The sequence below is a fragment of the Corvus hawaiiensis genome, chromosome 2 (assembly GCF_020740725.1).
Source record: "Corvus hawaiiensis isolate bCorHaw1 chromosome 2, bCorHaw1.pri.cur, whole genome shotgun sequence".
Lineage (NCBI taxonomy): Eukaryota > Metazoa > Chordata > Aves > Passeriformes > Corvidae > Corvus > Corvus hawaiiensis.
In genome coordinates this window covers 58462404-58485654 of record NC_063214.1, presented here as the reverse complement: position 1 = coordinate 58485654, position 23251 = coordinate 58462404, and the positions used below count along the sequence as shown (strand labels likewise).

Sequence of the window (23251 nt, the reverse complement as noted above, 5' to 3'; positions counted from 1 at the left end):
GGCAACTGTTGAGAAGTGTTCAAGCAGAGCAAAATCCACAGAGGAATGCCTATCATGCAGGGCCATCTGAGAATCTTACAAGGAAAAAAAATATAGTCACTGATAACTTGATAAGGACGATTAGAAAGCCCTTAAAAATAGACAGGTACAAAAGTTAGTCATTGAAAGGCAGTACCTGAAGCAGAAACAAAGCCAGCAGAAAGAGGGGTATCACATCACATAAAGATGATGTTGGGAACTGCAGGAAAAGAAATCTGGACCCCACTAAGGGCATCATCTGTTGAGGAACCTAGATCTAGCCTACTTTTAAAACAGATACCCATTTAAATTACGCGCTTTGAGAATAGCTGAATACTGCAGTAGTAGAACATAGGAAGGACTTTCCAGTCCTGACCCACAGGCTGCGTCCACTGAGCTCTGGATGCCAGCCAGCACAGCCCAAAGGCTTTCCTGCCACAGCCTGCTGCTGCCCTCACCTCCTGTGCTGCAGGGACAGCGGAACGTGCTGCAGTGGAGCCACTATGGCAGCAGAAGCAGTGAGAGATGGTGCCTCACCAGTTTGCTGCCCCACAGCCCTGTTGGTGACAAGAGCCGCAGCCGCCAGAAGCGCTCACAGGACTGTGGGCTGACCTACCTGCATCACTGACTCATCTCCAAAGATAGGTTTGCTGCTCCAGTACAGAGAGGCTGGGACCAGACTGGTACCTCCAAACTAGCACCTGACTCTCAGGATCAAAATGATGGACACCCTAATTGAGGATCAGTCAAAACCTGGCATCACAGTCTCATACCTACATCAATAAGCTCTCATACAATCATTGCTTGCAAAACTTTAAAATTTGTCAGGGAAAAGGAGCCTACAGGTTAGAAGTATATTTGGTTTCACAATTAATTCCTTTCAGCTTTGTCCAAATTACGCATTGAAAAGTCACCATGTGCTGTCTCCCACTCACATTACACTGGGAAAACCCTGGCAAAATCCCAGATTAAGCTGTACAAATATTTTGTGGAGACAAGCCCACTTCACCATTAAAAAAGCAGCAGAAGCACCACTACTACAGCGTTGAACTAACAAATGATAGTCCCACCAATCTTATGCTTTATTTTATCCCCGAACCAGACAAAAGGGTTCAATTCCTTCTTGCCTAAACTAAAGGATCACTGTAGGGATTACAAAGTCCTGATAGGAGAAGGAGGAGAAAAGCAGCTCAATATCCCTCGGTTACACAGATCTTTGTTCTGAAGTCCCAATATATAAGGCTTCATGAGGTAAGTCCGTCCCCTAGGACATTACTTGGAAAAAACCAGGTAAACTCATGAATCAGGAATGTGGGAAGTACTGAAGGAAGGAAACATGATGGTTGTCAAAGGTGCCACAAAACAATAGTTTATTACTGTTTATTTAAATATATTTTCATATGTGATTTCTTTAGTTAAACATTGCAAAGTCAGGCACCCAACAGGTTACAAAAGTCAGATTTTACCCTTATGATCACAATATTTGACTGGACTGATATATAGAATTACACATAATTTTTTTTACACATACATTACGTATCATCTATGCAAAATTATAAATTGGGGCAGAATTAAAGTGCAGCTGATGGTAAAGCTGGCACTTTAATTTTCTAGTGCTCAATTCCACAAGATAGGATTTTTAAAAGGTATTTCAAATGTACAGGATAAAAAAATGCCATCTTTTACAAAAGGTATTTCAGAAATGGTATTTTCACTTTCTTTTTTGTGCTCTGAATGACTACAGTTAGATGAGTCTTCATATTTAATTGTGCATTTATGACTTAATTATACATAAATTAACACACAAACCCAAGTTTACTACTTTAACACAATCCTGCAGCATTATCTTTCTAGCAAAAACAAAGAATCTAAATAACTAAAACTTTAGAAATTACTTACGTTTATATCTGTATGGTAAATGAGAACACACAATGCTGGCAAAATCTGAAAAGAAGTTCATCAGTCATTACAGTAGAACAAAATTGGTGGTAAAATTATGAATCCAAGTACTGTAATCACAAATCTTAGCTTGAGTCTGCTTTAGTATATTGTAATCACACACTTTCCAGCAGCTGGTCCTGCCCTCAAAGTATGTACAAAAATATGTGTATTATACTTCCAATTTGTGAAAATATGAGACAGTACTATATTCCAGACACAGAATGTAGACTGTATTTTGAGAGAAAACAGGCAAATAACAGAGATAAGACACCCCGCTGCTATTTTTAAAGTTTGTTATCACACACAATAAAAATTATTAGCCTAACAGCAATACATAAACCTCTTGGATTAAAGTTTAATTTTTTAATAATCACATATGGTGAAATATAAAACTGGGCTGTGATAAAACTGCTTAGAACAGAGTGTTTTATTTAGTAAAGCATTACTTGTACAAGTTTCCCTGTTTCTCTGCTTCACTTTAAAAATTTCATTAAAGTTTAGTTGTTAACAGTAACATATTTGATATGGCTTCAAGAACTGTATCTACACTTTTGAATTTATCTTAAAATCAAGAACTGTACTTACAACTACAGTTCTAGTCAAATAGCTCCATTTTACTACTGTGCCTACCCTATCACTGGAGCATTTGCTCTGTTCACCAGTTTAAAAGGCTTTTCAGGATTTCTGCTCAGGTTGGGACTTGGCATGGACTGCATGTTCACACTGAGTCGAAACACAAACCACACTACTTACACTTCTTCTTGCTGAAAATAATTACATTTGAATTCTTCTACATATAAAATCACATTTGTAGCCTTTTTTTTAAATGAAAACATGTAATGCTGAGTATTTTAATGCTTTCTAGTGTGTTAATTTTTTGTTGTATAGATCATCACTTTAGTCTTACTCAGTTTCAGACATTACAAATACCTTTATTACAGGCATTGTAAGAACCACCAAATTGGTCAAAGTATTTCATGTAACAACTGGTAAGTGGTACAACACATGTGCAGTGACAAAAAACATGCAGAAATTCATAGTATGACAATGTAAAACATTTGGCTTCTAGCCCAGAGTATAAAACATTATCTGTCTCATAATTCTTTATTTACCTCCTGAACTGTCTCCATAGGCGGTGGGGGGTCCTTATTCCTGCAGAGATTTACAATGACCCATGTGACGTTCCGAAGGAAGGTGATGGGAATGGAGGGATTGATGAAGGACAGAAGAGGTTTGACAACTCCCAGTGATATGACATAATCTCTACACTGAGGACCATCACCTACGGAAATGAAAATTGTTGCAAAAGAAATTACATTAAAAATGGAAAATCTTGAAATGTATGCAATGACATGTTGGGATACTGAAATTCTATGTTTCCTCACCAACAGTCTACTACTATAAGGTCGTATTTCATTAAATATACATACGTACAGTCATGTATGTATATTTTAGGAAACACAAAATTTATCCTGTTAATATTTTGCATAGCAAGTTATACTATTATTTAGAAAAAAACCAGGAGGTACATATGTAATTCTGGCCACATTATGTATTTTAAAAAAATTATATCAAGACACAGAATTCAGAGGAAACATAGTCTCTTATGATAATGCCAATGTTCAAAGTTCTAAAATGAAATGCTCCCTGAATTCAAATCATTAAAACAACAAGTTACCTATAATATTTCCGAGAGCCCAGACAGCTTGCTCACAAACATTCTGGTGTGGTGAATGAAGTAGTCTCAAGAAGAGGGGTACTGCATCTGCAGAATGCAAAGATTGGATTTGTTTAATACTAAATCTTGGTATATGAGCAACATTTTCACTGATTTAAACAGAACACATTCTCCACCATGCCTCAAACATGTTTTTATTATGAAGCGTGCACAAAACCTCAGTTAAACATTTCTATATTTATGTAGAGAAGGGAAAAACAGACTTGAGAATAGAATTATTAAACAACAATGCTCCCCACATTTATACATTTTCTCATTTTTCTCAAAGTGGTAGGCAGACCCTCAAGTATGCAGGTGTGAGGTCTCACGTCCTGGTAATTCAGATTTTCCAGTTATCCAGGATCACAACACATACCAAGCAGAATGACATGCCTACTTGTGCAAACGTGCTTCATATCTTGACTTTAAGAAAATAGCTTCCTCCCAAGAGGTGGCTATAGTTAGTTTCCATATGCAGTGAAGATTTATGTCCATCTGCCAGTCCCAAGACACGTTTTAATTTGCTCTTATATAATGCCAGCAACATACCAAATTAAGGAAGTGGTACTAATTTTAGATAACATTCTCTGTGGAATTAAATATATTTGATAGAGCTAAGAAACCATCCCACTATTATTTCCATGCACTGTTTTCCTTCAGACAACCCATACTGTTTGAAAGACAGTAATTCCTGCAGCAATTTTTTATATCTGTATATGATCACACTCATCCTATAGCCTGAATAAACTAGATCAATTTATATACTGTTAGAGAGTAATTTTTCTTGCAGAAATAGCTTCGGAAATTTTTAAAAAGTGCAACACAGTTTGTGAGCAACTGTGACTCAATATTGTGTTGATAATGTAGCGTGATAATAAGGCAAAAAACTCTGATATGTGTTCCGGAAAAATACAGAGTGATGAAGAATAAAAACAACCTGAAATTCCTTCCCCACCCCAGAGGAGTGATTCAGCCATTGCCTATAACTGACAAGCTAGCAGGGACAGCAGCACACTGTTGCTTAAGAACACTCAGTCTTGTAATAATCATCCCACTTCCATTAGCTCAAGTGGAATATTTTAGCTTCCTTCTCAGCAATTGAGATTGAGATTTACAATTCAGCCATATATGCATTCAACATATTTCAGAGAAGAGGGTCAACTATGTAGTTTATACTAGACTGCAATCCTGGTATGCTGTCAAAACCAGGAATGAAGTTATTTCATAATAGCACTCAAGCAGGAGGACAACCTGAGAGAGCATGAGTTGAGGTTATCTGACCTACCACTCTCAAAAGATTAATTACTCCTGCTCCAAACTGGCTCCTGCCAAGAGCTATTCTGTGCATATAGTACTTCTCCTCTTTTGCTGGGCCTTCCAAATACCATCTGTCCCTCCTGACTGCAGGAGGCTGCTTTCTTTTGTATTAAGGCTGCACCAGCCTCTTCTGTAGCTGCAAGGGTCTATTGCTTTGTTTCCGCAAACCATTCCTTATCTAAAGGGAGAAGACCTGGGAGACTGTTTTCCCTTAGTCATCTCCCAAGCAAAGCAGCAAGATTTTTAGACTAAACTTCATCCATTTTCTCTTCATGAGTAAAATGCTTTTTGATTCTCTGAAGTCATTTTAGTACATTTTCTTCTTTTCAAGCATTAACTAAACAGATTTTGGGAGACCTGTGTCCCAAATTGAACTTCTAGTAATTGTTCAGGTACCAACAATGCTTTTAGTTGTGCTGTACATACTTCTATTCTACTTTTAATTTTTACTTTGAGATTTTTTCCAGATTTTTTCCTGCAACGCAAATACTATAAACATCCATTCTGTTAGATTCATTCAAACAGGATAACATTGTGGGACATGGAAAAGAAAGAAAACAATGACTAACCAATGAACAAGTTGAGAAGGAAGAAAAAACTTGGGAGTAGATTTTCAAAGGTACTTAGACACCAGAAAAGCAATCTAAAAACAGAGGTGCCCAAATCACATTAGCAATTTTTGAAACAAATTCAAGATATTGATTTTTTTTTTTTAAAGCTTTTGGATTTTTATCCAAAGCTCATTTTGGTAAGATCATTTTAACCAAAGTTTATTTTGGTTAATAATAATTATTATTCTATTGTTCAAATACCTTAACTATACAGAATCTAATAATTAATGAATTATTTTATTAGCCATGGAAACATACAAACCAGCATTTTCATTCGATAGGCAGGTTCATACACTTTAAAAAAAATCAAATAACTAAGTCACCATTTTCCCATATAAAAATCGGAATATGAGTAAATAAAGACAGTTTATTATATATTTCCTTATCTATAATCTACTGTTTAATGACAACATATTGTATTTATTTTAAGGTGATTAAAGGTGATTTTTTTAAGATAAGTATGCTGATCCATCAAAGCTATAGATATAATCCTGAAAAATGTATTTGCATAATTTATCTTCAATTAACTTCAGAGTTTCTTTCCTTTCTCACTGTCTGGTTAAACAAGAAATGAAAGCAGCACAACAAACTTGAGTGTACAGTAGATACTAATCATACAGACAAGGAAAGGATGGTCATTTTCTTAACAATGTATTTAAATGTGCAACCTTACATAACTGTACGTATTTAACAACTTTACTAAGATTTATGAACATACCTTTGAGGTAGAAAGAATTAATTCCTAACTTAAGTGTTAGTCACGGAGCAATTAATGGTACACGATTTCAGAAATCAAACCGAGAACGAGAAAGGACTAAGACTTTTGTCAGTTATTGTATCACCTGTCATTCTCTATCCTCTTTATGGGAAAATCCTGTCTGGGATCCTTAACATTAATTGGTAGTGACAACCAGATTAATGTTTGAGAGCGAACGTAGAAATGCTTCTGTAGTCTTTGCTAAATCTTTAGGACAAACATGTATTTATTACTTTAATGGCATTGATAAGAAATGGCATCCATTATCCAAATACTTCCCTTTGTGTTTCCCACAATATCCACCGCCACTGCCTCCTCCCCAAGAAAACCAAAGTTGTAATACTTACTCGACTGTACAACAGCTTGAGTCTGTGCAGAAGTGCCTGATGCTATGTTAGTCAATGCCCATGCAGCTTCAAATTGTAATGAAGGACTGTAATGAAATAATTTTATACTAGTAAGTTGAAACATGATCTGAAGACTATTTTATGGCTCATTTCAGTATTACTAACTGTATCCATCTGAAATACTCTACATTTAGGCAGTACCACTGGGCCAAAATTTTAAAAACCCCAACATCCAAGCCTGGACATTTCAGGGGAAAAGCTGCAAGAAAAAAGAAATTTTGCATTCTGTGACCTTTTGTAAACCATCCATCGCTCTGAATTAATATTAGTAACAACAACAACAAAAAAAATCCAAACAACGAATTAAACTTGATTCTTCCAATATTACATTCCAGATCAAGTGCAAGCTGGTATACTTGGATACAGACATTTTTCTGCTCCATCACAGACAGGGGAAAGATCTAGAATCAGTATGAAAAGACAGCAACACACCTTACTTATTAAATACAGATAAAATTAGCTACAAGTGTCATGAAAGCTGGGAGGATGTCTCTTCCAAGATGTCTGCCAACCATTGTCTATGCCAACAGCAGTTTAGTAAAACAGTTTGCATGAAAACTGCTGTTCAAGCAAATACTGAAGGTTAAGAGTTCTACAAGCTACAAAACAGTTTACAGCCCATGGTCATTAGCACAACAGCAAATGTCTGGATTTAGGAAGAACAGAGAATATTTACTGCTAGGTGACTTTCATTTCCATGTTCTTTGTGTCTTTATCAGTCATGCTTAATATATAGCCATAGTACCTGCTTCTTTTAAACTTTTTTGTGTCTTAATTTCCAAAGCAATGTGAGGTTTTATTGAGAATGAGATTGCAAAAGAATTAAACAGGAGGTAAAAACAAATCATAGCTGTCAGCAGCTACCTACAAACCTTGAAATTTTAGGACCAAGTGCATTAAAATTCTAGTTTTATGCTAGTCCCTTTTTTCTTTCTCTTGTGATAAGCTTTCAAGTATAACATGAACAACAGCTTTAATGATTTGTTATGCAAAATCTTTTCAGAGTTTAACTCTATTAAGTATTATATTGCAATCATGATTAAAAGGACTGCTTAAAAACGTTGAGTTCAATTTTGAAAGACTTACTAAACATTTACAAAGGTAAATCATACAAAAACTAGCAGAAAATTCAAATTAAAGGAATTTTCAAAGCACTGAGCCATCTACTTCGAGAGCAGACATTCATGACCCAATTTAAAATGCTTTCCTGATTTGAACGTTATTGTCAGCTGCCTTCTAAGCAACTGTTTTGTTAAACAAGCTAGAAAAAACCCCTCTACTCAGAGCTCGTATTTTTGCAGCCATCAAAATATACCAAAAATACCAAACCATATTTTTGAAGTTCCTAGCTCTCATAGCTACAGAAATAACATTGAAAATGGAAATATTATAAATACATTTATGTCAAAATCAAAGACAGGCTAAAATATTTACCTCAATTGTGTTAATCCCCATCTATTTGAATCAGGGGCTCATGCTTTGTTGAATATGGCACATTTTGTTTCTTACACATCATTAAATTCTTGCAACTACATGCTCAGTGTGCTCTACCTTCTTTACTGAAGCTCTTGTTTTCTAACAAAGACTCAGAGAGCATGCTCACCATGTTCTACCATCACATAAGAGAGCAGCAGAGAGCCAGAAGGAAACACACCTTGCAGTGAGAAGAAACCAGAAACTTAAGCTAATCATCTTAATGAAAAAGACAAATGTATTCTGGAAAAGACCAGGCATGTTCTCTGCCTTCATGCAAATACACACAACAAGTCTGTGGCAGGTTTCTTAAAAACAGCTGGTAAAACGCTGAAGTATTGAAAACCAGTGAGAAATGTAGTAAGGTTTTCTCTCTCCATTAGCTGGATACGCTCAAACAAGCTCTAAAAAATTAAATGACATTTCAGTGGCAGAATAAATATTCCTGGAGAACTTATGATTTACCATCATGGAATGTGATCCACTGTGTCAGATTATATGGTGCTGAAATCCTCAGTTTCATTTCAAATAATGATTTTTTTTTTTTTTGGGGGGGGGGGGGGGGGGGGTGCATATTTCCAGTAACAGTGAACATTTTTAAAAGAATACTTACTTATCATCCCTTTCTAGGCATTTTACCAGAATTGGTAAAATTCCAGATTTTATTAAGTCATCAATAGGTGGATTTCTGTCACTGGATAGGAGTTTTCTGTCAAATTAAAAGCAAAAGTAAGTAACTTTCATAATGAAAGATGTGTATAAATTATGTTTCTGTATCTTTATTTTTTTTTTACCTTGCAGCTTGGACAGCACTCAGTTGGATCACTGGGTTGTCACTTGTGGCATTCTGAAAAAATAATTAAAAAACACAGTAAAAATTTAAAATGCACAGAACACACCCCTCTTGTTTAAAAAAAAAAAGTTAAATGTAACATACCTGCAGTATAGCTTCTAGTGTTACATTTTGCTTGAAAAGAAAAAAAAAGTGTTAGTAATTTTGCTGATAAATTATAGCCTTCTTATACATTTAATACAAGCAAACTTATTTTAACAGTGTATTAGTTCATAAATTTGCTTTCAAAATTTGTTTGCAAGACAACAGAATGCATTGTTTAGAGAAATCGCCAAAGTTTTAAAAATAATTCCAGAATCAAGGAACTTACTGCTTTGAAGTCAGCATCAACATCAGAGTCTTCTAAGCTTTCCTCTTGAGGAACATTTCTTTTTTTCAAAAGATGTTCATCTCTTTTGTTCTGTAAAGGAATGACAAAAAATAAAGCCACTTTTAATGCGTATTAATACAGGGTGGTGATACACAATGGACCCTTTGAACATGTAAGTAGAGATAAGGTTTCCTTTTTTTCAAGGTATTTGTAACCGCAAATAGAATTTGCAGTATTTCAGCTGTAAGAATCTCGCAGCTTGCTAATCAGACAGATCTACAACAATCCATGACATTTGAATTAATCAAAACTTACAGTTTGGGGATTGGTTTTCCAACAGACATTTACAATACTCATAAGCTCTGCATGACGTTAACATTTAGCCACACATAATATAAATTCTTTTTCAGTGTAGGATTATTTTTCAGCTAAACCTGTTTCAAAGCTCCCTGGTCACATTTATTTGCATCTTGTGCGTAAAGTAGCTTGCTCCATGCACACTGGCACTTGCAGTATTTCCTACTCATGCTGTTAGCCTAATTTCTGACTTAAAACAAGACACCCTCCAGTCTTAGCTCCGTTAAGGATTTACAGAAGAATAAAATTATCTTTCCAGTAGTAAAGTACCCATTTAACATTTCATTTTAACATTCCCAATTTAACAAATTTGAAGACATAAAACTGTAATTTAAAAAGAAAGAAAAACAAATCATCAATTGTTTACACTTTTTTACAAATTTAAAATGTACTAGAAGTATTATACCAAAACTATGAAATGGTCTCTTCTAAATTTTAGACTTGATATTTTGTTTGGTATGTCTAGAGATACAAAGACAGAAGGGGCAACAGAAGATGATGACGCAGTATGTGTATCTGAACATCTTTTTATGTTTGGTTTTGCTTTTTCAACAAGCACATTAAGATTTCATTCTTTAATGATGCAAAATGTTGAAAAAGAGTAAGAGCCAGCTCTAACACCAAGAAGAAATCTAGCATGGTAGCAGGGAAAGGCAGGCTTTTCAGTCTCAAATTATCTGATAACCACAGTACTCACTAAAGAGATTTTATTATACCACACCTTGTTTGTAATACATAAAAAGCCTCTAAATAGAGTGATGTATTGAAGGGTCCCCAATATTTTATTATATGTTAAAAAAAACCAGCAGTCCTAGGACCAAAAATTTCTTGCTTACCTTTTAGACATCTTAAAAGAATTTAAAACAAGTTTCAAATCCTCCCAAGCAATACTTTTTTTTTTAAAGATAAGACAATGCTAAAACAACAAACAAGCACCAGAATAACCCTTTAATGCAGAAGACAACATCCCACAGACTTAGCACAGTTTAATTTGAGTCAAGTTTTAAGTACAGAAACTAGATCCTCAAAGAGTGCACAAGACCACCTAGACTGGCTGTGGCAGCCTCTCCAGAGCCGTGCAGTAATGGCTGTATACATGGATCACATCCATACAGACAAGCACCACAGGCATTTTGTCAGCAAGTGGATCTGGACAGGAGGAAGATGGAAGTGAGCAGGCAGTTAAATGCCGAGAAAGTAGCGCTGTGCAGATAAACTGCATCATGCAGAACACAGTAACAGATGGATTCACCATAAAGACCTGTAATGTATTTACCCGATTTTCCCGTAACAGACACTGAGCTGAACAAGAGCCTGGTTCTCTCCTATTCCATTAAGCCTTCTATACCTGCAGACACAACTATCCAATTCCTTTGGCAACCCGAGCGTACCTCAGAGAACATCTCCCAATGTTAATGTTAACCAAACTAAGTACAAGTAACAGTCCATGTTCCAAGGCCAAGATATTCCTCCCCCTTAAGAGACAGAGAGGAACTTCATGGGACATAACTGACTGCAGATTGACACTGCAGTTTCTGAGCGCAGGCAACGTCTTCAGGCTGTCAGTCACATGGTGCAATGGGCTCCAGAAAAAATTACCTCAGCCAAGGGAAGAAAGAAGAAGCAAGAATGTTCCTGTAGATACTCACTGTTTGCAGGTGGCTGGGCTGAAAAACAACTGTCAAGAACCAATACAGAGGCGCTTCCACAGCAGCCTGAGGCAGAGGCTAGTACTTACTGAGAAGTACTAAAAGTTTCTATTCTAATTAGCATTTCTTATAAAGTCAAAGCATTCATGAAACCTTCCAGTCCTAAACCGTGTTTCTAGGGCTATTTGAAACAGCTCTGTTCATCTGCAAGAGTCCAATCCCTGGACAGCTAAACTCCTCTCTCCAGTAATTTAACAAACCAATCACTCTCCTGCATTAGGTAAAAGAAGATGAATTGCAGCCTGCTGTGGCCTTAAAATGCTTGTATTTTGACATATTGTAGCAAACCCAAAAAGGTTTTGCCTAAATCAAAGCACCAGCGTCTTCGGCAGGCTCCTGGGGTGAAAACAAAGACAAATGAGTGTACCTGGATACAGCTGTCCTGTTCAAAGCCTGGTGAGATAGCCCTTTCAAAGGTAGAGGCATCAGAGTAGAATCTCTGATGAAGGGTAAGACCTTGTCACAAACAAAATTCAGCAGGTCTCCTTCTAAAATGATCTTCAACACTGCCTGAACCACGTGTTCTATGTACAGTAAGTATGAAAGTTCATAAACAGCTGTTGACTGCTGGTTATAAGCATTGCCAACTTTATGGTAGAGATCCCCCCACAGCAGCCTACAAAGGTTTCCATACAAACAAAAGCATTGGCAAACATGCCAAATTAATAGATAACAGTAATGATACCAGGAGTGCACTTTCTCATCCAGTTTTAATGACAGATGCCCATCATTTGCTTCATCGACAGTGGGATGGTCAAGCTCCATGAAGAGGAAGTTATGCAAGTCCTGCAGATCCTGGTACTTCTTTTGTTTATCTTCTTGGAAGATGGCCACAGGATTAAAAAAAAATGTATACCAATGCAAGCAAGTTTCAAATGTTCAAAAACATGATTAACAGAAGACTCCTTATGGGTAAAGAGAACATCCAACAAGCTCTGTGCTGCACTGCACTTAGTACTATGGGACATGGCCAATGGGATGCTCTAATGGAACTGTGAAGGGTGTCAAATAGGAATTTCTACGTATTTTTCAGCACTGGACATGCAGGAAAGCTCTATGAAGAATGTCAACTGTTATGAGGCTTCAAGATTAAAAGGGAAAAGAAATAAACAAGAAAATCTTTGCCCGCAGGTAACAAATACCATTACAAAGTGTTTCTTCCGGTCAGGGGAAAGTTTAGGAGCTCAGTAGCCAGTCAAAGTTCTTGTGGCACAAACTTAAGATAATTATGTTTCAGTCTTCTGAGGACCAAAAGCAGAACTTCAAGAACATCTCAACATCAGGAACTGAAGTTCCTAATGCTAACCAGTATTACATATACTCACAGACGACAACAAGTAGCTCTTCCCCTTACAATTACATCCAAGGAAAGACTGAGGGATCAAGCCAGTGATGGAGGTAGATTCAGGTTTTCTGGACATCTCTTTTAAGCTACCACTGTGACAGGCTGAGCTGAACTGCTAGGCTTTACTTACACATAATCTCCAATTTTGGTTTTAGAAGGTGAGAGTACCTGTCATGGTGCATCATAAAAAAAAAAAGAAAATGCCTACCACTCTAACCTCATCACGTTAAAGGGATGCTCTGAAAACTTCTTCTGAATATCCTTTTAATGAAAGTTTTCTTAGGTGGGCTATGTAGCCTAAGTGAGCCTTTACTAACAGCTCTTGGATATGAATCTGGGGAAAGAGTTAACTTATTTAATGGTTTGGAAAGGACCATTAGTTGTCTCTACTTACTGTCTTAGAATTCATTAACGCCTAGAGAGATTTTAAAAAACCCTGTAGAACTGTAAGAAAGGTGAACAGGTCAATTTGATGATTCTACAACCCACGGATACGAGGCCACTTGCATGCAAAGGCAGTTAGATTCCAAGATTCTTCTTCAGATAAAGCACATAGCTACAGATACACAGTTAGGAGACGTAGGCAATGTTTCTACATTTGAGTTTGCTAATTCCCCTTTGTCACAACAGTGAGCAATCACAATGTTCCTGTTTGGTTAGTGCTTATCTGTCTCAGAAGAGGAGCAGATTGACTAAAAATAAGTAAACACCAGTGTATGGCCTAAGCCCTAAGCACGGATTGCAAAGATTGAGGCCTCTTAATTCAGGGAACAGCATGGTCTCACCAAAATGGATTCAAGCAAGCCTCCAAAGAATTTCTTCAGAGCCCTTTTCAACTAAGCCTCTAAAAGAATCCATTAGGAATGTAATTTTCCTCTTAGGGTTATTTTTTTTAAATGAATCAGTTGAGACAAGTAAATGCAAATTCTTTTCCAAGAATTTGTGCTACTAACACTTGATAGGGAAACTTCCAGACAAACATACTAATAGTGATTCGGTGTCCCTGTCGTTGTAGTCATTCTTGGAACTGGTAGACTTATATTGTGTACTAAAATATGTTCTTTACAGTGAATAAAAAGCTATACATACATACTGAACTGGAAAAGACATGTAACTGATGCAAGTTTTACTATCCTGAAACTGAAGATTTTTTCCTTTTGGATTTTCAGACTTACTGAGAATCAGAAAAAGGTTTTTCCCACCCAAGCACTCCTAGCAACATGAAGACACACTCCCCTCTTCAAGGACTCTTCTACTTTATTTAGGAGCTACCACGGACATATGCAATCTTATTTAAGCAAGATCAGAGTAGAAACAAGGACAGTATGCCAGGGAAAGAGGTAAAAAAAAGACTTATGCCCATGACTCTTTAATCCACCACTTATTTCGCAAATAATTGCTTTGCCTTGCACCAAACTTAATTGGCAATTAGAGCTTTCATGAGCTCATGTCTATGAGCTCTCAGGGGCAGCTGAGTTTGCCAAGAAAGCCAAAAATAAACCTTGTGTGAGATCGTGGAAGTTCTTAGGATTCCAGTTAGCAGGCCAGTATCCTGTGTTTCTGCTGAGGTTAGGAGTGCTAAGGCTTCCTTTGAAGGGTGACATCTAACTCAATGACCGTATCATTGACCTGGCTAAGGACTACCTTTCTTTAGGCACACTAGTGGCCCAAGTCAAACTTCATCCTCAAAGAAAGCCAAGCACCCAGAATCAAAGGATCTCTCAGAGCAATGGAGTTACAGGATTCCTTCAGATATAGAACCTTAAACTGAATCCTAACCATTGCTCATCCACCCTACATCCCTTTAGATTGAGACTAAGCCAATTAATTCCAGGGTTCCTGTTACTAACAGAGCAGCCTTCAGGTTTCTGTGATGCTGAAACCAAGTGATAAACACTCTTAATCAGACTTCATCAAGACACTACACTGAAAAGTTCTGTATTCTATATCCTGATGCAGTCTCCATCACCAAAACTGACACTGTTATCTTGTCTGTCAGGTAAGGGAGATGGCTATTGTTTAAGCTCTCAGGCCTGCTGGCTGTACAAACAACAAACAGAGACCAAGACTATCTTTCCAGAAATGTAGCAGATCCATTCTCAAAATGCAAAGAACACAAAGCCAACATGGAATCAGTACAAGGGCATCTGACCATCAGGAGTGTCATCTGACTGGCTCATGATGCCAACCCATGCCTCAACCTGGAATCTGCCAGACTACTGCTACCCTTTCATGCCAGACAGCTTTGTTAACCTTTGTTAATTAAATTCCTAAGCAAACAATAAATGATTGGGAAATAAACGGGAAGAAGAATAGTTTCTTCCTGAATAAGAGTTGTGGTGTGAAGATAGTGAATAGAGATAATATATTCTTGAAACACAATGTGTTGCAAATGCACCTTGACGTCTGTAATTTCAAGAGAATAAACACCTCACACTGATGCACGCAGAAATTGTTTACTACTGTTCAAAGCCACGATTTTTTATTTATTCCATCTTACTAAACAGAGATGTGAGCAACTTCATTAGATCCATTCATTTAATATTTATATCCACACTGAATCAAAAGACAAACCCATGACTATGTAGTGCTTCAACTGTACAGATCAAGAATATACTCAATTTGTCTCTTTTCTTCAAAGCCAGGTGTACATGCAGCATCTGGGTAGCTGCAATGAAGAGAAGATAGCCCTTTGCTTTGAAGAGGCACCAGTGGATTACTAAGGTCATGCCAACAAATTTCCTGAATTTGGCATACTCATGCTAGAGTAGCAGTGTTAACTGTAAAGATAAAGACTGAAGCAATGATATTACAACTTATCCTTTCCACTGCTGGAACTTGATAAAACACATCCCTCAACATTTCAGTCTCAATTCCATACCAGAAGCAATGCTACAGAATCTCATCTGCCACAGAGCTCCCACAGCAAACCAGCTGCCCACCAGCACCACCTGAGCTGACACATGCTAAATTTATTATTAAAGCAGATTTCTTCTGGTCTCTGCAGTGAAGATTTTCAACCAACACTCCAGAAGAACACCACTTCCTGCATTTAAGAGTGCTGCAGCTGCTGTTCACTCTTCATTTACAGTCTGACCTACATCCATGCTCAGGCTTCTCCTCTAAACGTGTAACTGATCTTTGCGTGTGCAATTTTCAGTGAGAAGTCACCGGCAGCTCATAGGCTTCCTCTCGTTTTCACTCACATATTACTGGCACATGGAGGATTCCTTCCACACAGAACAATCCCTTGCCTTAAGTGTCTGACTTGCTCCCCACCACGCTTCTGTAATAAACTGGCCTTGAAATTGTGACCTGTTACAAAACGCAATTTTAAGAATTAAATTAAAATTAAAACTCTCACTTTGCACTGCAAAGCTCTCTCCAAAGACTGCACTGGAATACTCACATTCCACCTCAATTTAACAAGATGTATAAGGATATGCTGCATTAGTTAAGCCATCTTTTACAGCTCTGCTTTGCTAGCAGGCACAGGCTGCCCAAGTGCTATGAATGACTCCTTCCAGTACAGATTTCAGAGCTATACAGCAAGTTTTACACCAGTTCTGAACAAACAGGGCCTCTAACACGTCAGCATAAACTTTCATTGCTGATCATTTTCCAGTCATCTGCATTAAATTATTTGACAAATTATTATAGTCTCAGAATGAATCTTAGAAATATTTACTTTTTATAATGTAATGAGATAGAGAAGTTTTTCTGCAAGACCTGAAAAAACAAAGTATCTTTTTTTCAAGAGGAACAGAAGGATCCCAGGAAAATACTAGCACAAGATTTTTTGGTTGGTCCTACACAATCAGGTGATAAGTGCAGACAAAATTTCTCAAAAACAAGTCAAGCTGATTTCTATCAACATAATTTATATTTACAAACCCTTCACTTTGATTCCAGCAAGGATTTTGTCTTCTCAGTTTGGAAATAATGAAAAAAAAAAATTGATGGAATTCGGTGGGTGTGCACTCCTAAGCAAGCACCACTCAAACTGTCAAGGATTCAACTGGCAAACTGGAGATAAGCATCAAATGGGAGATCAAAAGGAGCTTGGTCTATACCCAGAATATTCAAACCAAACACTTATGAGGTCATTAATGAAAGTAATAGAAAATACAGGTTATGCCAAGCTGGAGAGGTCCTGAAACATACTGGGGAACAGAATGGGAAAGCCTGGAAAAAGGAAATGTAATTCAGAAGTCAATTGTAAAAAAAATTAAAATCTGCATTTATTTAACCATGCAAACAAAACAAACAACTACATTTGCTTTGTGGCACTCTAAGAAGTGTACAAAGGATATAACGGATCACAGACTGTGTGCCTGTCAACAACATACTCAATATCAAGAGGAATACTGTGTAAGAGTTGTTTTTCACTGTTCCATTTAAACCTCAGCTGCAGCCTGCATCCTTTCAGATTTCCACACTTCCAGGAAAATACAGGCAATTTGGATCTGAGGAGCAGCAACAAGTCAAATCTAGGAAAGAGAATGTTCAAGAAAAGGGTGAAGAACTGAAGATGTCTCAACAGGATAAAGCTAAAGGGGCCAGTATGAAGTCCTCAAATACACTGAAGGTACCCAAGGGCAGACAGAAGTTTTCCCATTCTCTTAGCTTGTAAAACATCCCTTAGGAGCAAGTCTTTGAGGTGCCTAGAAAGGCTGTTGGAAGAGTTATTAATGACAAGGGTGTAACAAATGCTCTAATTAGGCAGAGCAGTGAACAAGATCAGCTCTCATACTCGTGATCTTCCCAGCCATACTGACATTTACCCAATATAGCCAAAATCTGACCCCCAAATTAACTCCCTTTACAGCATGGAAGCAATAATTTTCAGAAAACAAAATAAAAGAACAATCTCTCTTTCTAAATGCAAAAACTCTCCCTTTTTCCATTCAGGGATTTTAAACATTTGAACAGCTGACAGCTCCACTATAATAACTTGTATAGAAACTGAAAATAGATTATTTCCAAGTGATACACTGGAGTGAAGTAGCACTGCTCTTTTGTACTGAGCTTCGCAAATTGGAGAAGAAAACTAAATTAGAATCCACAGTTAGTATTTAACAAGTTTACACCTTTTCTATGTAAGTTTGGGGCTATAAAGCAAAGCTTATGGAAAAATATTTAGTTAAGACACCAGACCACTGTTAGCAAAGTAACACAACTGATAAACAAAAGCAGACTCACCTTCCGCAATTCAATTGTAACTTCATTTCTGTGTCTTCTCATAGTCTGTAAATGAAAAAAAACCCCAATCATTTGTATGTCAAGAAAGTAGTATTCTGTTTTGGAATCAGCTGTTTCTAAGTAAAAAGTGCAGTTATTCATCAAAAGACATGGAAAATTGTGCATAATTTATAACTCAATTTTTCCTATGAGGATGCACATGTTTTTTGTGATGTTTTGCTTGGGTTGGGTTTTTTGTTTGGTTGGTTTGTTCCCTTTTTTCTTTTTTTTTTTGATTATACACCTTACAAAAAGCTGTGTCGCAAACCAGAAGTAGTATCACAAAGGTACAAAATATTGACTTTCCCATGGAGTTTCACTAGAATGATTCTCCAGATGTTTTCACTGAAATGATTCTCCACGTGTTTATATGTGCAGACCACAGGCAGCAGTAAATGCAGGTTAGACAATCTCATGCTCCCATATAATCATATTCACAACCCAAACATATAACCTATACCAGTTCTCTGGCTAAAATCAGAAGATGACTGTGCAACAAGACCGATCAGGCTTGTGGAAAGAGAAAACAAAGTAGTACAGTGGTACTGAGACTCCTTAGGATCTATAGCCTAAACACTGCAAACCAGCCTGTGAGCATCTCAGCTCCTTAAAGATACTGGGCACTCAGAACGCATTCCTGACAATGCTGCTACACCTCTTAGCTAAGAGAGACCAGAAGAATGAAGAAGAATTTTAGCCTACTGAAGGCAATCTCCCTAGGTTCATTTAACAATCAGTAGAAAAGACATGTACCATCAGAATGCAATTCAAAGGAGAACAGGACTGGATGACTGCTGGCAGTTCCAGCGAGATCACCCACACTAACTAAAATTAGCCTTTTAAAATACTTTCTATGTCCTAACCTTGCTACTGACCTTCACTGCCACTATCATGTTCCTTTTGAGTTAGGGCAAATAACTCCCTGACAAAAAAGTACCAGTGAAGACCAGCAGTATACAGCAAACACCAGCACTCCCCATCAGCCATCTATGAAAATATCAAACATGCTAAAGATGAAACACAGGTAGAAGAAATTAGCAGATTTCACACCATGAATATATACAGGACATAGATGCAATAGCTTCACTGTTCTCAACCAGTTTGCATAGCAGTACTCATTTCATAGAATCATTGAAAGGTTTGGGTTGGAAGGGACCTTAAAGATCTTCTGGTTCCAACATCCCTGCCATGGGCATTCACTAGATCAGGTTGCTCAGAGCCCCATCAGCTTGAACACTGCCAGGGATGGGGCATCAACAACTTCTCATCAACAACTGCCTATGTCTCACCACTTCCTCAGTGAAGAATTTCTTCTTGACATCTAATCTAAACCTACTCTCTTTCAGTTTAAAAACATTGTCCCTTGTCCTGTCACTATCTGTCTGTATAAAAACCCTCTCTCCCTTCTTTTTATAAGCCCCCTTAAGGTACTGGAAGGCTGCAGTAAGATCTCCCTGAAGCTGTCTCTTCTCCATTCTGAAATTCAGTATCTTGGGTTCACTCGAGAGTAAAGAAGGCTTGTCTTCCTGCCCACTGCTTGATTAACCAGCTCATTAATGTAAACATGGACAAAATTCTCCTTTTACATCTACAAGATTGAACTCTACTACTTTAAACAAAGCAAGTCCTCACTACAGTAAGAGAACACCAGCACTACAGCATCTATCAGAACTGCACATATTTCCCCTCCTCATCATTTTGGTAAACATTTGATACTTGTGACCATCTGAGCCTGCTGCAACAGCCCAGTATGATAAGGACTGGATAGGTGGGGAATGGGAGGGCATCAGGTAGGTTCATTTATCTGAACAAATGAAGAACACATTAAGTCATCAGATGCAACTAGCAAGACCAGTCATTCAAATTTCTTGTTCTATTAGAACTTTATATTGGAATAATCTTAATAAACATGTCAAATTTAAGGACATTATATAGCCTTAAGTTTTTCAACACTTCTTCCCCATGACAGCTGTCTACCAGTACTTAAGCAGGATACAAGAGAGCTGGAGAGGGACATTTTACCAGAGCATGGAGTGACAGGACAAAGGGGAATGGCTTTAAACTGAAAGAGGGCAGGTTTAGACTAGATACTAGGAGAAATTCTTTACTGTGAGGGTGGTAAGGCACTGGCACAGGCTTCCCAGAAAAGCTGTGGATATTCCAAACCTAAAGTGTTCAAGACCAAGGTGGATGAGGCTTTGAGCAACCTGGTCTTGTGGAGGGTGTCCTTGTCCATGGCGGGAGGGTTAGAACTAGATCTCTACGGTTCCTTTCAACTCACATCACTCTATGATTCTGTAACTCAGCATTTCAATAAAAAAAATGTAGTTAAACAATGCTGTAAAGTCTCCTTTTCTTGATCATTCTGTGTTCTAGACATCAAAACTCTACTGAACTTATCACTAGCAACACCACCCCACCTTCCCTTAAAATCTCGTATTTTATTCCTACTTATGTTAAATTTTAAGGCATACCCCATCATAATCAGTCAACTGAGTGTCCACTAGAATTTCCCTCTCCAAAATCCAATACTGTATGTGCTGAATTTGAAGTCTCAGTGATTTAACTGATGCAAGGCACAATTTACTTTTAGATTTGCTCCCCACTTACAACTGACTCATTTATCTATGCAATAATACTCTAGAACACTTATACCAAACAGAAAAATCAGACGAAATCTGAAGCTCCTTGGGAGACAACAATAAGATTTATCACTTAACACTCTTTTGGAAGCAGGGCAGATTTAAGGAACACTATATGCTGTGCTGAACAGTTCAGCAGCTTGATATTTTTGGTTTAGAAAAAAACCAAATACAGTGCAGTCCCAGGGCAAGGCATTACTACTCATTTCGTCAATTTACTCTAAAACCTTCTCTAACAATGCTTTGACTAAAGACAGTTACTCAGAGTCAGCCATCCATAAAGTCTCTGCTGGGAAGACTCTAAGCTTTCTAAGGGCAAATAATTCACTCAGATTTTCCATTAGGATTTTATCTTTGTTTCATACTTCCATTACTTCAGCCCCTCTGATCTTACCCTATTACAGCTCTGTCCCAGTATTTTTTTACCTTTTTTTTTGTTTTTTATCAAGCTGATCTTCAAAATATTTCACTACTCCATTATAGTTTTCACATTTAATGTGCAAGAATCTCCCACCTTTTCCTCATTTAGAAAGCTACCACTCTTTAGAAAGATCCATAAAAAAGGTTATCACCTCTGCACACATTTTTGCTGACCAGTACCATAGATCTTCTGAGCTCTAATACTCTTAAGGCAATCTCCATAGTAGCTGGGTTTTATCCTTTTAGCTGTTCTTTTGTATTTCCTTTTAAACTTACTATGAGTGTTTTATCTTTTAAAGCAGCTCTGGTACATTTTCTTTTTACCTTCCTCCTTTAAAAGGCAGGACAGGCAGTACCCACCACTAAGTCCAGTGCTGCCTCTCCATTCACAGAGCAAGTAGGTTGTTAACTGGGATATCACTCAGTCTTAACTCCATGGAACCAATGAGTGTTATCTAACTTCCCACTAAACTAAGGGTTCTCAGTCTTACAGAGTCTCCTGATGGCATAGGATCTTTAAAAAAAAAATCTGTTTGTCAGGGTCATTAGGATCATCCAAGAATCAGTGATACAATGTTGGGGCTAGAGTCTTCCTACAAGCATATGGGACTGAAATTCCCAAAGAGTCTGTGGAGCATTCTGGCAGTTAAACCTGGTTGCCACAGCTGGGACACGATCAGTGCTCCTTGCTTGAAGTCTGCTGACACTATTTCTAACCTGACACTTTATGTCCCTGACATATGAGATGAACATTGCATATGAATGTATTTAAGACCACAAATTCTACTTCATTCATACTTGACAATTGTGGCAATTATAGACTGTACATAAAATAACACATGAATGCACTTCACATTGGCTTGATTACCTAGTTTTATTCATGATGCTTACTGAGGATTTCTCCAGACTGTTGCCCAGGTTGATTTTCTCCTCTTTACCATTGGAGCTGATACAGTAGTGACAGACTGCTCTATGATACGACTCTGAATGTCCACAATTTAGTCATCTTTGCCATGAAAGACCTAGAGCATGTTTCAACTTCATCTGATTACACAAAATGCAGGTATACATATAGCACTATATTCTGGATACTCTTGCTGGACTTTTGGAAGCCTTATTTTAAAACTTGCAGATCAAAAGGCAAAATTTCTAATCTTATCTGGTGGGGTGAGGTGGGAAGAGTGGGACAGGATAGGACAGGAAGACTGGCAAAGCCCAGATTTTATTCCCCAAAAAACAGACTTAAATGATACAGAAAATTTTTTGTCCTGATTTGGCATTTCTTGAAAGGAAAGTATTTAAAGCTTGTGTTTCAGATGAACCATTTTAGAAATACAGCAGGTCATCAGCACCTTCCTACAGCCTCAGAAGAAGCACACGTATTATAATGTAATAGCATATAAAAGAAGCAGTTTTAACCAGCACTGCTAGCCTCCCTTCAAGGAATCATTACCACTGTAAGCAGAATAACACACTTTAACACAACCTGCAAGACCCAGCATGTAGGGAACAGACAGGCACTTACAATAGATTTACACAGTAGTAGAAAGGCTAAACACTTTCCCCAGCTAATACAGGTCAGATAAAACAGAGAGAAGAGACAATATTATTCTGCAACTTAAGCCAGGATTCATTCCCAGCTTCCAGGCTGGGAGGACATCTGCTAAAGTCTATAGATACCACACCAGTTGAAGCCTAGCAAGAGGTTATGAATGGATCTAATACAGGGTTTGACATCCACAGCTTCTGACTATGGTCACTTCTCAGCATAATGTACTCAAACAAGTAACTTCATGGAACACTGAAACAGCACATCTCAACACCCCCAAGCCAAAGCTGAACTGTTTCACTGAATAATAAAAAATACAGACTCCAAATCTCAGAAAGGGAAAACATGGCATAGGCAAAATCCTACAAATCATAAAAACGATGACAGCTGCAGAATCTGAACCATGAGGACACTCCTAAACACAAGGTGTTAATGCACCATGCACGAAGTGCAAACAGTAAAAATGAGTAACTACCAGGCAGAATGTACTATTAAGAAACAAGAACACAACACTTACCAAGCCATGCTACAACATTACATTTCAGTTGTTATACATGACTCAAGTCAGACTTAAGTCCACAAGG

The 23251-nt window shown here is 37.6% G+C and overlaps 1 protein-coding gene across 2 annotated transcripts in view; it reads right to left on the bottom strand.

Moving 5' to 3' along the window:
- Window positions 1-23251, bottom strand: part of KPNA3 (karyopherin subunit alpha 3) — a 48156-nt gene that overhangs the window by 10285 nt on the left and 14620 nt on the right. For both annotated transcript variants that reach the window (XM_048295243.1, XM_048295242.1), the window contains exons 2-10: window positions 18018-18062; window positions 9405-9494; window positions 9179-9208; window positions 9036-9088; window positions 8855-8950; window positions 6709-6794; window positions 3638-3724; window positions 3072-3241; window positions 1918-1962 (exon numbers count right to left, since the gene is read on the bottom strand). In XM_048295243.1, coding sequence (XP_048151200.1) covers window positions 1918-1962; window positions 3072-3241; window positions 3638-3724; window positions 6709-6794; window positions 8855-8950; window positions 9036-9088; window positions 9179-9208; window positions 9405-9494; window positions 18018-18062 — 702 coding nt within the window. The remainder of the gene's footprint in view (window positions 1-1917; window positions 1963-3071; window positions 3242-3637; window positions 3725-6708; window positions 6795-8854; window positions 8951-9035; window positions 9089-9178; window positions 9209-9404; window positions 9495-18017; window positions 18063-23251) is intronic.